At 44.7% G+C, this 17,663-nt stretch overlaps 1 protein-coding gene across 3 annotated transcripts in view; it reads right to left on the reverse strand.

The window, feature by feature from the left end:
* Positions 1–12,126, reverse strand: part of THOC2 (THO complex 2) — an 83,663-nt gene extending 71,537 nt beyond the window's left edge. For 2 of the 3 annotated variants that reach the window (XM_029067120.2, XM_029067119.2), the window contains exon 1: positions 12,014–12,124. In XM_029067120.2, the coding sequence (XP_028922953.1) occupies positions 12,014–12,105 (92 nt within the window). In that variant the 5' untranslated portion in view covers positions 12,106–12,124. Of the gene's footprint in view, positions 1–12,013 lie in introns of all 3 variants that reach the window. The other variant, XM_029067121.2, reaches the window with a different exon arrangement.
* Positions 12,127–17,663: the final 5,537 nt, after the last annotated feature.

Genomic DNA, 17,663 nt, shown 5'->3' on the forward strand with positions numbered 1-17,663 from the left:
GTTGGCATTTGTTAAGTGCTTACTATGTGCAGAGCACTCTTAGCGCTGGGGTAGATACAGGGTAATCAGGTTGTCCCACGTGAGGCTCACAGTCTTAATCCCCATTTTACAGATGAGGTAACTGAGGCCCAGAGAAGTGAAGTGACTTGCCCACAGTCACACAGCTGACAAGTGGCAGAGCCGGGATTCAAACCCATGACTTCTGACTCCCAAGCCCAGGCTCTTTCCACTGAGCCATGCTGCTTCAAGAGGCTCACAGTCCAAGTAGAAGGGAGAACAAACCATTTTCTCTTCCAAAGCACAAGTGTTATTTAGGATTTCCCAAGCCAGATCTGGAAAATAATAACTTTATGGAGGTCAAGCATGAACTTTAATACTAATACAGCTATTGATCCAGAAGGATATAGGCACAGCTCTGGGAATCAAGAGCATGTAGGGGAGTGCCTGCTGGGGTTAGGCCAACAGGGCTGAAAGTTTCTGAATGAAGCCCCACCTAAAGGGTTCCATGGGAATCCTGAAAGAGACCTGGTTGAGGGAGGTTGCCAAATCCACGGTGGCTCCCCAGGAAATTCCCTGCTGGAATATGGTGCTCTGGTCATGAATGGGTCATGAACATGAACAGCATCTGCTTACACTTCACTGCACCCATTCATCTGTAATTTATGTTAAATGTCCGTCTCCCCCTCTAGACTGTAAGCTCATTGTGGGCAGGGAACCTATCTGGTATACTGTACTCTCCCAAATGCTTAGTACAGTGCCCTGTGCACAATAAGTGCTCAATAAATGACCAACTGAACCCTAGTAGTACTCCATGATCCATCAGGAAGATGAGTAGCAGGATGAAAAGCACCATCACTAGAAATCAACTCCTCTATGCAAGCCCCAATACATCTCAGGACCAAGGCTCTCCATCGGTAGCTCTTGATGGGAGGCTATCACCACCACTTCTAAATAATGTAGTTTGGTAATTCCCCATTATAGAGCTCTTCAAAGGCTGCTTTTCTGGGACAGGACAACTGTGTGCCAAGCACCATCCAAAGCACTGGTGTAGATACAAGCTTATATGTTGGATACAATCCCTGTCCCACATGAAGCTCCCAGTTTTAATACCCATTTCACAGACGAGGTAACAGGCAGAGAAAGGTGAAATGACTTGCCTACGGTTACACAGCAGGCTAGTGGCAGAGCTCTGATTAGAACACAGTCCTTCTGACTCAAACCCATGCTCTATCCACCAGGCTATGCTGCTTCTCTGATCATTCTGGCTAGGCCCATCCGAAAAGAATGGGCGATGGAAGCTGGTGGTCATCAGCAAGGCTAGGGAATTGGTGGGGTGATGGTCCTGTGACCGCAGAACTGCTAAGGGAAGTGGTAGGAGCGGTGGCAAGAGCAGCATTTATTATATGCCTATATGGTGCAGTGCTCTGGACAAGGCACTAGGGAGGAACAGAATATGATGTGTTCTCTGCCCACCAAGAGCTTCCGCTCTAATCGGGGAGACAAACTCAAAAATGTTTACAACAACTACTACAAACGCAGCGTGGCCTCGTATGAAGGGCACAGGCCTGGGAGTCAACGGACACTAGAGTTCTAAACATGGCTCCACCACTTGTCTGCTGTGTGACCTTAGGCAAGTCACTTCACTTTTCTGGGCCACTGTACAATGGGGATTAAGACTGTGAGGAAAGAGGATCGAGGTGGGAGAGACGAGGGAAAAGTATGGCTAGGGAGTTTTGGGAAAGTGCAGGAAAAGATAGCAGACACGGAGGGGCCAGATGGTTGAGAATCTTGAAGGGGAATGTGAGTTTTGGTTGAAGCTAAGAGAAAGGAAGCCAGTGGAGGATTTTGAGAAGGGAGGGGAGGGGAGAAGATGTGGGCCAGGTGGCATTATCAGAAGATGATCTGTGCAGCAACAGTCTGGCAGTTCTACCTATACATCACCAAAATCCAAACTTTGTCTCTACCTGGACTACTACACTGATCCAAGTATGTATTACCCCCATATAAGCACTTATAAACTCCTGGTGGGCAAGGAACACGTTTACCAACTCTGTTGTACTGTGCTCACCCAAGTGCAAAACTGCAGGCAGTAAGCCCTCAATAACACCACTGATTTTTTTGAAGACCCTGGGAGACCAGGGAGGGAGTTACTGCACCCTGAGCTGAAGGCAAGACCGGAGCTTATATCAGAGTGGAAACAGTCTGGGTGGGAAAAAAAAGTTGGAAGACGAAGGAATGTCGGGCAGGAAAAGTTGACAAAATCTGGCAGTGGCATGGGCCAGAATTAAAGGACAGCAAAGAGCTGAAAATGAGAGCAAGGTTGTGGGGGGCATCGGTCTCCCCACAACCCTGAACTCCCTCTTTCTGGTCTCTCCCAACTCCATTCGTCTTCACTCTGCTGCCCAGATCATTTTTCTACAATAACTTCAGCCACCACCTCCCTACTCCTCAAAAAGCCGCAGTGGCTGCCTCTTCACCGTCATATGAAATAGAAACTCATTGTCACTGGCTTTAAAACACTCAAGCAGTTTGCTTTCTCCTACATTCAATAGTATTTATTGAGCGCTTACTATGTGCACAGCACTGTACGAAGCAGTTGGAATGGACAATTCGGCAACGGATAGAGACAATCCCTGCCCAATGACAGGATAACAGTCTAATCCTACCTTAACCTGCTGATCTCATACTACAACCCATCCTGCACACTTCATTCATCTAAACCAATCTACTCACTGTACCTCCATTTCATGTATCTCACTGCCAACCCCTTGCCCATATACTCCCTCTGACTTGGAACTCCCTCCCATTACATAAACAACAGATCACTCTCCCCACCTTCAAAGTCTTATTAAAATCACATTTGCTCCAAAACACCTTCACCAGCTATGCCCTTGTTTCCCTTACTCCCTCTCCCTTCTACGTCATTTCTGCACTTGGATCTGTACCCTTTCAGCACATGACTTTCTCCCCACACTTAGCCCCACAGCACACCTCCAGAGATAAAATATGTTTTTATGCCAGCACCCCCACTAGACTGTAAACTGCTGGTGGGGAAGGAATATGATTTCCAACTCCGTGCAATACTGCACATGGTAAACCCTCAATAATACCACTGAGTTATTAAAGATGCTGGGAGATCAGAGAGGGAACTAATGTAGTAGTTTAGCCTGAGGAAAGACCAGAGTTATCAGAGGGAAAACAGTTGGGATGGCAAAAAAGTTGGCAGATCCAGGAAATGTCAGGCAGGAAATACTGGCAGAATTAGGCACTGGTCTGGAATGAGGGTTAAAAGGACTGCAAAGAGTAGAGAATGATGGCAAGGTTGTGGGCTTCTGTGAAGGGGAGGATTGTGGTGTTGATGAAGAGAGGGCTCAAAGCTGTTATAATCCTTGGCCGGGTTTAGTTTAGGAAGAAGTGCTACTCCTGCTATTCCTGAATCTAGTTGAGGATTCAGTTATTCAATTACTACAGCCGTTAAAGCTATTAACAAGGTAAATATTGGTAGTCTATAACCAATGGGTGAGGAAAAACCTAGTAATTTAGAGACACCATCCCAAAGGGCAGAATGGCATGCTGCAATTCTTCGAATCTCAGCAGGCAGTCCTGGAAACGCATTAGTGGATAGCTGAACCCAAATGAGAAGCAGCATGACCTAGTAGAAAGAGCATGGTCGGAGGACCGGGGTTCTAATCCCAGCTCTGCCATTTGCCTGCTGTGTGACCTTCGACAAGTCACTTAATGGAAAATGGAGATTAATGGCACCCCCACTCCCATGTGGGACATGAACTGTGACCAGCCTATTCAGCTTATATCTACCCCAGTGCTTAGTAGAGCCTGGCACATAGTAAGCACTTAACATTAAAAAAAAAATGCTTCCTGTATCTCACAGTAGTTCCAAATCTACAAGTCAAAGGATAGTGGCAGCAAACTATGAGGGCAATCTAGGGGTGCCTTCAACTAAAACTGGCTCAAGTGTGCTTAAAAACCATGACAGTTAAAATTCTTTAAAATGAAAGTCTGGTTAAGTGCCAAAAAAAATTAATTTTTGTTTTTAAATCACTATAAGCTGCATGTCTATTAAACTGCTCAACTTGCCAGCCAGAAAAATGGAAACAAATCCATCAACTCTAGCATATGCATTATTTGAAATTTAAGGTCAAGGAATTATATTCAAATTGTTTGCTTAAAATAGTTTATTTTTAAAAAATACTGTTACACTAACAGGAATTTTAACATTTTTCTTCCACAGACACATCTAACTAGGCAAAACTCAGTGTATATCATCAGGCCTAAAGACATTCTCTAAAGGTAATCTGGACAGAAGATTTGCAACAAAAACATCTAGGGATTAAATTAGAGAGTCCTAATTAGAGCTGCTCGCTGAATTTATGAATGGAATGTCTAAGAAGCATTTCCATTTATCATGTACATAAAAATGTTAGTACATTAAAAAACTAAAATACAATTTTGATATGTGCAATTTACAATCCATACCATTTGGTTCCAAAAATGACTGAAATATTCAGATAAGGATAGTTCCTAAAAATTTAGGAACTGACTGAAATATTCAGATAAGGATAGTTCCTAAAAATTTAAGGGAATAAATATAAGCTTTTCTACAAAATCTAGCTGCTGTTACTCAAAGTAATCATCCCTAGCCCATATTTTAACACGGTAACCCTGGTGCTTTTAATTTTAACACTACATTTTGAAAAACCTAATAACTCTATCAAAGAACCAATTCACCTTCTGACCAATCCTTCCATGGTGAATCATTAGAATAAGTATTTTATTTGGATGTAAAGAAGGCAATGGAAATTTCACAGATGAACACTGGTAATTTAGTTGTTCACCCTTGTTACTGAACTTCATAAATGCTCCATGATAATGTCATTGACTTTTTATAGTTCCTATGAAAGATCGTGTTTTAAATCATTAAAAATATCATGCACTTTTGGAAATGGTAGGAAAGTCTCTGTTTAGATTCAAATAATTGGATTAGGCAAAATGAAGTTTCAATGCTGTCCCATTACACTAATAGGAACTATTTTGTATCCTTTTTTTGAGCAGTTATATTGGCTGAAGTAATCTACAACATGTGCCATATTAATATAAAAGCTACTTAGCACAAAATTAGAGTTTGAGACTGTTCCATATCTCAGGAGTTTGATACTGTTATATACCTCCCATGGCTTGGAGCCCTCAAAGGCTACCCTAGCTGTGTGCTCTTTAAAGTAAGCTAATTGCAACTCCCCAAAACCTCAACACCTAAGTTTCTAAGAGCAGCTGTCACACTAAGGTTCTGCTTCACACCAAACATCATACTATACCGAGAAGAAACCCCCCAGTTATTACCATATCTCCCTACCATGCCTCTCAACTTCTTGAGTGAGTTGTCTACACCTGCTGCTTCCACTTCTCTGTCAGTTCTCTTCCCAGTCCCCTCCGATCCAGCCCCTTCACTCCACTGAAACTACCCTAAGGTCACGAATGACTTCCTTCTTGCCAAATCAAATGGCCTCCACTCTATCCTAATCCTTCTCGACCTCTCAGATGCCACAGACACTGTATAGCACCCCCTTCTCCTGGAAACATTGTCTAACCTTGCCTACACTGATACTGTCCTCTCCTGGCTCTTCTCCTCCGCCTCCCACCCTTTAACTGTGAGAGTCCCTCAAGGATCTATTCTGAGACTCCCTTCTAGTTTCCACCTACATCCACTCCCTTGGAGAACTCATTTCCTGAAGTTCAACTTTTACCTCTCCAGCCCTGACCTCTTTCCTTCTCCAATATCTTTTTCCTCCTGCCTTCGGGACATCTCTTTGTAGATGGCCACAGACACCTTAAACTCAACTTGTAAAAAACAGAACTACTCATCTTCCACCCACACCCTGCCCACTCCACTGTAGATAGCACCACCATCTCACAAGGATGTAACTTCAGCATTATTCTCGACATCTCTCATTCAACCCACATTTTCAGTCACCAAATTCCTGTCAGTTCTACCTGGGCCCCGCTAAAATCCACCTTTTTCTCTCCATCCAAACTGCTACCACACTGATCCAAGCACTTAACTTATGCGACTTCGACTACAGCATCAGCCTCCTCACTTAGCCCTGCCTCTCGCCGGTCCAGTCCATATTTCACCCTGCTTCCTGAATCACTTTTCTAAACAACTTTTCGGTCTACATTTCCCCACTCCTCAAGAATCTTCTGTGGTTTCCCATCCACCTCGTCATCTGATGTCTCAATATTGACTTTAAAGCCTCTTACAAATAAGGGAAAAGAGAGGTGACAAATCCACAAGATGAAATAATCAAAACACAAAAACATAAGAGATAAGAGCAATGATAAATTAAGAGCAATGGGCGGGGGTGGAGGATAAGAATCAGCTTGCCCCTTCCTATTATACTTTGATGACTTCCTATTACAATCCAGCCTGTTCACTTCAGTCCACTAACACCAGCCTATTCACTATACCTCAAACTCTTCTATCTCATCATTGACCCCTTGTCCAGATCCTCCCTCTGACCTGGAACTCTCTTCCCCTTTTACAGAACAGACCATCATTCTCTCCATCTTCAAAGCCTTATTATAAGCACATCTCCCTACTTAAAACTCACCTCCTCCAAGAGGCCTTCCCAGACTGAGCTCCCCTTCTCACTCTACTCCCTCTACCGGCCCCCTTCACCTCTCCGCAGCTTAACCCTCTTTCTTCCCCATTTCCCTCTGCTCCTCTCCCTCTCCCTTCCCATCCCCTCAGCACCGTACTCGTCTGCTCAACTGTATATATTTTCATTACCCTATTTATTTTGTTAATGAAATGTACATCGCCTTGATTCTATTTAGTTGTCATTGTTTTTACCAGATGTTCTTCCCCTCGACTCTATTGCCATTGTTCTTGTCTGCCCGTCTCCCCCGATTAGACTGTAAGCCCGTCAAACGGCAGGGACTGTCTCTATCTGTTGCCAACTTGTTCATTCCAAGTGCTTAGTACAGTGCTCTGCACATAGTAAGCACTCAGATACTACTGAATGAATCTCCTCCAAAAGGCCTTCCCTAATTAAGCCCTCTCATTTGGCCTACTCGCTCTCCCTTTTGCATCACCCTTGCACTTGGAATTGTACCTTTTAAGCACTTGATAAATCACTCAACTTTTAGAACCAGAGCACTTATGCACAAATCCATAAATGTTGCTCCAATGTCTAGCTCCCCATTTAGACTGTAAGCTTCTTGTGGTCAGGTACACACTGTACCGTACTCTCCCTCAAGAACTTAGTACAGTCAGTCAGCTTAATACAGCTTAGTGCACACAGTAAGTGATAAGAGTGCTACTGAAGTGAAAATGAGACACTTGTTCCTGGCCCCTGAGGGGCTCACATCTATGAATAAGGGGAAAGAGGGTGGTAAACTAATAAGAAGCGATGAAATAATAAGAACACAAAAACATAAAAGAGCAACGATAAATTAAGAGCAATGGTGGAGGAGGGGGAATAATGGAGTAGTTTCATGCTCCTCAAAGGCAAATTATCACAGCCTTTCCAACATTCTTTCATGCCTCAACACTTTTAAACATGAAACTATGTTCAATACTGACAGCATATCTATTGAAGATCCTTGCCTTTACAATTTAAGAATTTTGACTTAAGGAATGTACTTTTGCTCAACTTAATATGATGAAGCAATATTTAAGCCACTAATTGAGACATTTACTAAGCACTTCTCTGCAAAGATAGGGAGAGATTCAAGACAGTTAGATCAGGCAGTCCCTTTTCTGAAAATTCCACTCACAGATTAAGACCATCCAATTTCCCTATGTTCCTGGAATGGGGGGTTATCGGGGGGAGGAAGAAGAGTACTAAAATTGATCCCCTTTAAAAGAATCATGGCTTTCAGATCAATTTATGTAACTGGTTTTCTTCACTAGAATGAAAAGCTAAAAAAAATAATAATAAAAACCACCACTCAGGCAACAATGATAAAGCTGTAGGATCCCAAATAACCAGGTAAAGATGGGGAGAACTAGTGCTATATGATACATTTCATAATAGTCCCGTGAAGTGTCATTCATAATACTTTAAATGAAATACAACCAATGTACTATTTTATGGTCAACCTTTTATTTACATAAAGCAGAGCAGGAGCATAGATAATTTTATCCAAAATTCACATTTTTCGGTATTAGTTTCAATATCCTTCCCTACTATACAGTATCAGACAAGACTATACATTTTGAAGAACAACTACTATAGTAAAACTGATTTTCTGAACTTTCCCTTCTTATCCAACAAGACAAAGGGCAAAAAGTAGAGTACACTGAGTTGCCATAACATCCATGCTTACTAGGCAATTTGGCTAAGATGTGGCTAGGGAATTAGGATGAATTGGTCAGCAACCTCCACCTGTTTGAATTCCAACCCGTTAGTGTCAAGAGAAACAAAAGGGCATGTGTGCAGCACTGGACATGATGAAGACCACAACAAGAGTTTCCTTTAACATCAAGAAGACAACCCCACCTTAAAGGGAAACTAGGCATAACCACAAGGAAGAAGCATATAATCTGCAAATTGGTTGATCAATTCCTGAAGAAATAGGAGTTGCTTTATTGACACTGGCACTTAGTGACTTACTGGCCACTAGATTGCTCAGCAACCACTTCTATTGTATTAAACTGTTTGAACTGTTCTTACAAAAAAGCTACTAGGATAATGCACTGGGCATTTTTGCCTCAACACAGCACGCCAATGAGCCCTACTATTGGCCCAGTAAAAAGAGCACTGCCCTTGGAATTAGGAGATGTGGATGCCGGCCCCAATCTGGGTGGCCAACGTGAGCAGAGACCATACCAGCCACCTGCTACATGCAGGATCTCTATCCATAGACTAATGCCAGCACTGGGAAATTTTCTGGCAGAGACAGAAGTCTCCAACTGATGCTGGGCAAACCACTGACACCAGAATCAATTCCACTGTGCAGGTTTTCAGTCCTGAACTTTCAGGGCTGTGGGGACTCCCCGTTTGGGCCTGCCACGAGTCTCATTCTGCAGAGAGTTTTCAAAAATGCACACGCTATTTTTTAGGCAATGTTTACCATAGATCAATCTAGAAGTCAACCTAGGAAGATATTTTACAAAATGGGAGTTGCATGGCCTAGTAGGAGCAGCGTGGTCTAATGGAAATAGCACATGGGCTGTGAGTCAGAAAAACCTGGGTTCTAATCCCAGTTATGCCATTTGTCTGCTGTGTGAGACCTTGGGCAAGTCACTTCACTTCTCTGGGCCTCAATTACCTCATCTGCAAAAATGGGAATTAAGACTACGAGCCCTATGTGGGATAGGGCCTGGGTACAACCTGATTGTCTTGTATCTCCCTGGGCACTAAGAACAGTGACTGGCAGACAGTAAGTACTTGAATACCATTAAAAAGGAATTTAAAAAGATTTCCCGTGTGTTCAACTCTACTCTGTGGAGTTCCTTTAGAACATGTGGGTTGTGATTGTGACAAATCACATGCTGGAAGAAATTTGTTTTTTAGTATTGACAAAGGAACGATGGATGAGCTTCTGTCTTTGGGATCCAGAGCCTGACCAAAGAAAGTGACTGTAAAACTGCCTGTGCAGCACTGCTCCCTCTCTGCAAGAACACAATGGGAGTGGTACATCTGTGTACTGTTTTCACCCACATTGGCTGGCTAGTGACAGAATCATGTATCCTAATTCACAGAGCAGAACTGGGCCCGAAGTACCAACTGATGCAAGGGAATTAATGGGTTACAGAGCAAATGATTCCAAGATACTACCTTGACTGTCATTTTTTTGAAACCAACTGTAGCCCCCACTAGCAGAATGCTTCACCCATATAACTGCTATTTTATGGTACTAAATACTCTAATGTTAAAGATACAATGTAGCTCGTTATTTGTTTTAATGTTGGTATTTGTTAAACGCTTACTATGTGCCAAGTACTGTTCTAAGCGCTGGGGTAGACACAGGGTAATCAAGTTGTCCCACGTGGGGCTCACAGTCTTAATCCCCATTTTACAGATGCGGTCACTGAGGCACCGAGAAGTGAAGTGACTTGCCCAAAGTCACACAGCTGACAAGTGGCCGAGCCGGGATGCGAACCCGTGTCCTCTGACTCCAAAGCCTGGGCTCTTTCCACTGAGCCACGTTGTTTTATGAACAGCAGAGCAAGGGAAAAGCTAGACAGTACAGGGGCATCACATCTTAACAAATGCTCCACGCAACTGTCCTTCTTACACCAAATCTACTTGCAGATCAGGCTACACCAGATCAGATTCATGTTGAAGAATAAACAGTCTTTAATTCTTCCCGCATACAATATCCAAATAATAATAATAATAATGATAATGTTGGTATGTAAGCACTTACTATGTGCAGAGCAGTGTTCTAAGAGGTGGGGTAGATACAGGGTAATCAGGTTGTCCCATGTGGGGCTCACAGTCTTAATAATGAAAACACATGCTACAGCAGAACAGGCTGTTTAATTAAGTGGACAGGTTTTCTCTATCAAATATTTTCTCATCAGTAATTTCAACTAATGCTTTGAAGGCTAAACTCAAAATCACAGGAAGTTCTGCTTTTTAAATGACTAGAGGAATAAAATAGTTTACTGCTTAAACTATCACTGTGCTTAATTTTTCCTCGCAGTTCTGGACATCCATTAGATCATCTCCCCTGCAGGAATTAAGCTGTGCCTTTTACTTCTGTTTTATGCCCCCAAGCACCAAAGTCGTTGCTTTGTTCCCAGCAGGTGCTCAATATGTATTAATAATGATTGTTCATTCATTCAGTAGTATTTATTGAGCGCTATGTGCAGAGCACTGTCCTAAGCGCTTGGAATGTACAATTCGGCAACAGATAGAGACAATTCCTGCCCATTGTTGGGCTTACAGCCTAATCGGGGGAAACAGATGGACAAAAACTGTTATTAATGAGCCATCAAGGTTCAATCAGCCATCACTATCACAAGTGAGCCCACTCTTTTCCAAAGAAATAGGTCATACAAAGGGGAGTTAAGGTGAAGAACTTCAAACCCAGAAATGGATACCTTGCTGACACTTGAACGTGATAGAGATGTGGGTGGGAGTTACTGTTTTCATTTTAACAGGCACAGAAGTTTTTCCTGAAGCAGAGTGGATTAAGTGACAGTTGTGCTACCTATTCTGCTAAACTCTGTTAAAGGCTGGGTGTAAACTCAGTTGCAGTCTATTCCCCCAAGGGCCCGGGGCAGTGGTCTACACACGTTAAGCGCTCAATAAACACTACTGGATTTAAAATGGGGGAGAAGAGAGGAGACACAGGACCGGATATTAAGTCGGTGAAGCTGTATGAGAAGAGAACACGTCTGGGTCACCACCACCACAACAAAAAGGCGCCCCGTTGGGAATCCCAACGCTTCTCCTCCACCTTCGAGCCCCGTTCCCGCTCCTAATCGCGGACACGAAGAGGGAATGACTGGGAAGCGGGGAGATGGAGGAGGGTGGACGCCGATTGGGGAGGGTTAAGGGGGTCGAGTGGGTGGGGAAGAAAAACAAAAAATCAGGGGAGACGAAGAGGCCGGGGAAAGGAGCGCAGAGACGAATGGGGGTGGGGACGGAAGCGTCAGGTCCTGCAGAGGCCCATGCGGAAGGTCTCTGGGGAGGCCCATCGGAGGGAAGGGAGCCGCGGGGAGAAGGCAAAGTCGGGGTCCGGGCCCAAGGGAGCGCGCTGGAGGCTACGAAGCGCTGGGCCCAGCGGGCGGTGGCGGGGAGAAAGAGAAAGAGGAGGTGCGGGGGAGGTGGAGAGAAAAAAGCGGGGTTGGAAAGGAAAAGCGGGGCCACCATTCGCCCAGGAGAAGGCGGGAAGCGGGCCCCGGGGAAGGAAGGGGACCATGGTGGTGGTGGTAGTGGTGGCGGCGGCCATCCCCCTCCACCCCGGGAAAGCCCCCGCCGGCCCGCACGCCTGACGCAGGGGGAAGGGGAGACGCGGAGGGGAGCCCTCCAATCGCACTTACAATTCGCTTTTCCCTGATTTCTCCCAGTTCTTGATCCACTCGGTAGGGACGGCCGCGGCCGAAGCCGTGGGCGCCGGGGCCGCCGCCGCCATCTTCCCCTGTGGAGGCGCGGGAGCCCGGATGGAGAGCTGAGGAGCGGGAGGTCAAAGGGGAGCCGCCCGCCCACGGAGCGCGCGCCCGCGCCCCCCCCCACCCCCCTCCTCCGCGCGGGGCCTGCCGGGAGGCATGGCCGCCTCGCTAGGCCTCGGCCCTCCCCACAGGCCCCACATCGTCCCTCTCACCCCTCCTTATTCATAATAATCACAGTGTTGGTATTTGTGAAGCGCTTACTACGTGCAGAGCACTGTTCTAAGCGCTGGGGGTATACAGGTTGTCCCATGTGAGGCTCACAGTTAATCCCCATTTGACAGGGGAGGCCCCTGGGAAGGGACTTGCCCACAGTCACCCAGCTGACAAGGGGCAGAGGGGGGATTCGGACCCATGATCTCTGACTCCCAAGCCCGGGCTCTTTCCAGCTTCTCTGTTGACCCCTTAGAGGGGGAACTGGGCGAGGGAGTTTCCACCGTGGGCAGACACGTCCCCCGCGGCCTCCCCCTTCCTGCCCATTCACGGCCAGCAAGGCCCCCAGCTGGATCGATACCCACGTCCTGGTGGCCATGGCCATTGGAGCCCATTTAGTCTGGACGGTCCACTTTCAGCTGGTCTCTGTTCTGGGGGTTTTGTTTGAGATTTTTGCATTTCAGTAATAATAATGCTGATATTTGATAATAATTATGGTATTTGTAAAGCCCTTACTATGTGCAGAGCACTGTTCCAAGCACTGAGGTCAACACAGGGTAAGCAGATTGTCCTACATAGGGCTCACATTTTTTAATCCCCATTTTTAATAATAGTGGTATTAGTTAAGCGCTTACTCTGTGCAAAGCGCTGTTCTAAGCGTTGGGGGGATACAGGGTGATCAGATTGTCCCACATGGGGCTCACAGTTTAAATCGCCATTTTACAGATGAGGTAACAGGCACAGAGAAGTGAAGTGACTTGCCCAAAGTCACACAGCTGGCAAGCGGCAGAGCAGGGATTAGAACCCATGACCTTTGACTCCCAAGCCCAGGGTCTTTCCATTGATCCACTGTTAGAGATGAGGTAACTGAGGCACAGAGAAGGTAAGTGACTTGCCCAAGGTCACACAGCAGACAAGTAGCAGAGCAGGGAGTAGAACCCCCAACTTCTAACTCCCAAGCCTGGGCTCTTTCCACTAAGGCATGCTGCTTCTCTAGTTAAGCGCTTACTATATGTCAAGCACTGTTCTAAGCGTTGGGGGAGATACAAGGTAATCAAGTTACCCCACGTAGGGCTCACAGTCTTTAATCACCATAATAATAATAATGTTGGTATTTGTTAAGCACTTAATATGTGCCAAGCACTGTTTTAAGTGTTGGGGCAGATACAGGGTAATCAGGTTGCCCCATGTGAAACTCACAGTCTTAATCCCCATTTTACAGATGAGGTAACTGAGGCACAGAGAAGTGAAGTGACTTGCTCAAGCTGGGGGACATACAAGGTCATCAGGTTGCCCCATGTGAGGCTCACTGTCTTTAATCCCCATAGTAATAATGATGTTGGTATTTGTTAAGTGCTTACTATGTGCCGAGCACTGTTCTAAGCACTGGGGTATTCATTCATTCAATAGTATTTATTGAGCGCTTACTATGTGCAGAGCACTGTACTAAGCGCTTGGAATGAACAAGTCGGCAACAGATAGAGACAGTCCCTGCCGTTTGACGGGTTTACAGTCTAATCGGGGGAGATGGACAGACAAGAACAATGGCAATAGATACAGGGTAATCAGGTTGTCCCATGTGAGGCTCACAGTCTTAATCCCCATTTTACAGATGAGGTCACTCAGGCCCAGTGAAGTGACTTGCCCAAAGTCACACAGCTAACAGGTGGCAGAGCTGGGATTAGAACCCATGACCTCTGACTCCTAAACCCGTACTCTTTCCACTGAGCCACTCTGCTTCTCTATTTTACAGATAAGGTAACTGAGGCCTGGAGAAGTTAAGTAACTTGCCCAAAATCACACAGCTGACAAGTGACGGAGCTGGGATTAGAACCCATGTCCTCTGACTCCTAAACCCGTGCTCTTTCCACTGAGGCATGCTGCTTCTCTAAGGGTTTCCCCCCTTCCTTCTCTGCTCCAGCCACAAAATCCCACAGTTTGGGAGGAGCAGTCTGGTTTACAGGGACCTGAGGGCCTGGATCTGGATTGAGAAGGAAGGGGTTAGGGGTCCTCCTGGAGAAATGCTCTAGGTTCTGCAGATTGCCATATGAAGTCATGACTCAGCTCCTGTCAGTCACTAAATCAATCTTGTCAATTCAATTCTATCTCTACAACATCTCCAGTTTGCCTCTTCCTCCCCATACAAACTGGTATCACATTAGTTTGAACACTTGTCATCTCCCATCTCGACTGCTGCATCAGGCTCCTTGCTGACATCCCTGCTTCTCCCCTCTCCAGTCCATATTTCACTCTGCTGCCCAGATTTTTATAAAATATTGTTCTACATACATCTCCCCATTTCTTAAATACTTCCAATAGTTGCCCATCCAACTCCATATTAAGCAGAAGCTCCTCTCGATAAGCCTTAATTTGCTCAATCAACTCTCACCACTATATATCCTCTCTTTTCTCTACTCACTGAGCCTCACTTCATCTCTTTGGTGGTCAATTCCTTGCTCATACCCTCCCTCCTGCAAGGGAATTCCCTCCTCCTTCATATTCAATAGACCACCACTCTCCCCATCTTCAAAACCCTCCTAAAGTCATATTTCCCCAAGCACTTTTGCCTGATTAACTTTTTATTGCATCTGCTTCAGACATCCCCTCCCTACTAAATCATCCATAGTCCCACTTTAGTCCCACCTTTTCAGGATTTAGATAATCACCCAAATCCCATCCCCTCAGCACTTCTGTACATATCCTTCCCTTACCTCTAGTTTATGCTAGTATCTATCTACTCACTAGACTGTAACCTCTGTGAGAGCAGGGATTGTGTCTTCTTTGAGACTACAAGCATTTAGTACAATGCTCTGCACATAATAGGCATTCAATAAATAGTAATGATTAGTTAGATGGGAGCAAAATGGGGATCAAGGCTTTGATGGGACAAGAGAAGACATTGCTGGGGGTGGAAAAAAGGGTGGGAATGGAGGAAGGAGATGTAAAAAAAAAAAAAGTCCAAAATGAGGAATGCCTCCTTTTCCCCACCTGTCCCACTGGGCAAGCAGTGGTTGGGGCTGACTGCAGCAGATCTCCCCATGAGGAGAGGTTGGCTTGACCTCTCCCCTACCCCTGCCTCCTCCACCCAGGGATATGCTGCGGTGGTGATAACTCCAAGCACCTGAGGATCATCACTCTGGGGCCAGGATCTGCTGGTCACAGCTGTGGCTACTATAACCTGGCTCCATTCCTACAGCCACAGATGCTGGCCTGACGGCAGCAACTATCCACCCACCTGTGCCAGCCCTGGAATTTAGTAAGTGTGCCACTATCATTACTCCAACTCTATGATATTACACAAAGGTTGATATTAATAAAAACATACTCTGTTCCTGGTGCTAAGGTAGATGCAAAATAATCACATTAGAAAAAGTCTTTGCCCCATGGTCACGTCCTGAGAGGGAAGGAGAACAAGTCATTTACCCTCATTTTACAGATGAGGAAATTGAGACACAGAGAAATTAAGTGACTTACCCCAAGTCATCCATCAGGCAAGTTGACAGAGCTGAGACTAGAACCCAAGTCTCTTGATTCCCACTTTTGTCATCTTTACACTAGGTCATACTGCCTTCCCTCTACTAGGGTATTCTAAGAATTTTTTCTTTTCCTAGGTCACGCCTTTCAGAGTTGTACAGGTAAAGTTGGGTTCATTAGGCATCCACTTAACTATGGTCCTATTGCATCTTTTTGGTTGTTGGGGGTGGGCAAGTGACATTCCCACAGAGGAGTGAACAAGATCTGGTGCTTTAAAAACTTCTAAAGAAGGTAGAGAGCACGGCTCAGCCCTTAGCAGTTGTCCGAGGCATCAAGCTGGAGTGCTGTCATATACAGGAGATGGTCCCTGGCTCATTCATAAAACCAGGCAGAGCCACTGCAAACCCTTAGGGTTTGTTGTTACTCTGGAAAAAAACCCTAACCATCTCCACTGCTTCTGAGGTAGTACTGGAGAAAGGCAGAAGCGGCCTGTGAGAACAATGAGATTCATTTGGGTGCATCTCCAAATTGCTAAATGAATGGCTCTTCCAATCCTGTGATGACACCGGTTTGTTGCAGGATGTAAATAAAAATGACATGTACTTCTGTTATTATTTCATTTTGAAAGAGCACTTAAAGTGAAAGCAGAAACGCAAAGTACTGTAATTAATTAGTTTACGTGTCACTAACATAAAGCCTGTACAGAAAACCTTAAAAAACCCCACCCACTTCTCGGTGAACTATCTTTTAGAGGAAATAGGAGAGCGGAGTGTCCCTCTATTTCAAAATGGGGCCGATTTGTTGACACTGTGAAGATGTTTGGGTCTACAGCTTGGTGGTGTTAGCCAAATAATACCTGTAAATCAACCTTTTTTATGGTACTTGATAAGCATTTACTATGTGCCAAACATTGCAGTAAACATGGGGTAGACACAAGGAAATCAAGTGGAACACAGTCTCTGCCCTACATGGGATTTACAGTCTTAATCCCCATTTCTCAGATGAGGGAACTGAGGCCCACAAAAGTTAGGTGACTTGCTCAAGGTCACATAGCAGATAAGTGGCAGATCTGGCATTACAACCCCAGTCTTCTGACTCCCCGGCCTGTGCTCTTTCCACTAGGCCATGCTGCTTCTCAGCATCTTCAATGTAAATTTACAGGGCAATTATATTTCATTCCAAAATGGTGCTGTTTTCTGTAACAGGAAAAAGATTACTGTATAATTCAATTTCTTGTGAATATTTTGAGCATTTCAGTCCATCAGAGGCAAGAAAAACATCCTTTGATTATCAATATTAAATCTTTGTTGAGGAGGTAATTTTGTTTTGCGAGTGTGAGGGATCTATTTCTTCCTATAAAATAATCCCTTTCTTATCTCAGAGCAACACAATGATCCCCAAAATGATGCACACAAACTATTAAAATGGGTTTTCATGAAGATGATTAGAAAAATTAACTTGGTGTGCAGGCTGGAGCTTCTTGATCTTAATCTTAGAAAGTGCTAGGAATAGAAAGTATTAGTTTTAGCATCTCAATCTAAGAAATACAGTGCTCCCAATAATATCCCAAGATGGGATATAATCTTTACTAGTGGTGGAAGTTTCTTTATTTGGGAGTCCTGTGGGTTTTTTTTTAATTCAAAAACCTTCTTTATGGTGAAACAAAATAACCCAAGTTTCTGACTGTCCCATTAATGATCTTTATATGCATACCGTCATGAAGAGAATATGAAGTCCTTCTTGAGAAATATAAGGGATTCTAATCAATCAATGATATTAACTGAGTGCTTACTATGTGCAGAGCACTGTACTCAGCGCTTCGGAGAATACATTGTAACAACGTAACAGAATTGTTGGATACATTGCTTGCCCATCCTAATCCTCCTCAACTTCTTGG

This window comes from Ornithorhynchus anatinus, chromosome 6 (assembly GCF_004115215.2).
Source record: "Ornithorhynchus anatinus isolate Pmale09 chromosome 6, mOrnAna1.pri.v4, whole genome shotgun sequence".
NCBI classification, from domain to species: Eukaryota; Metazoa; Chordata; class Mammalia; order Monotremata; family Ornithorhynchidae; genus Ornithorhynchus; species Ornithorhynchus anatinus.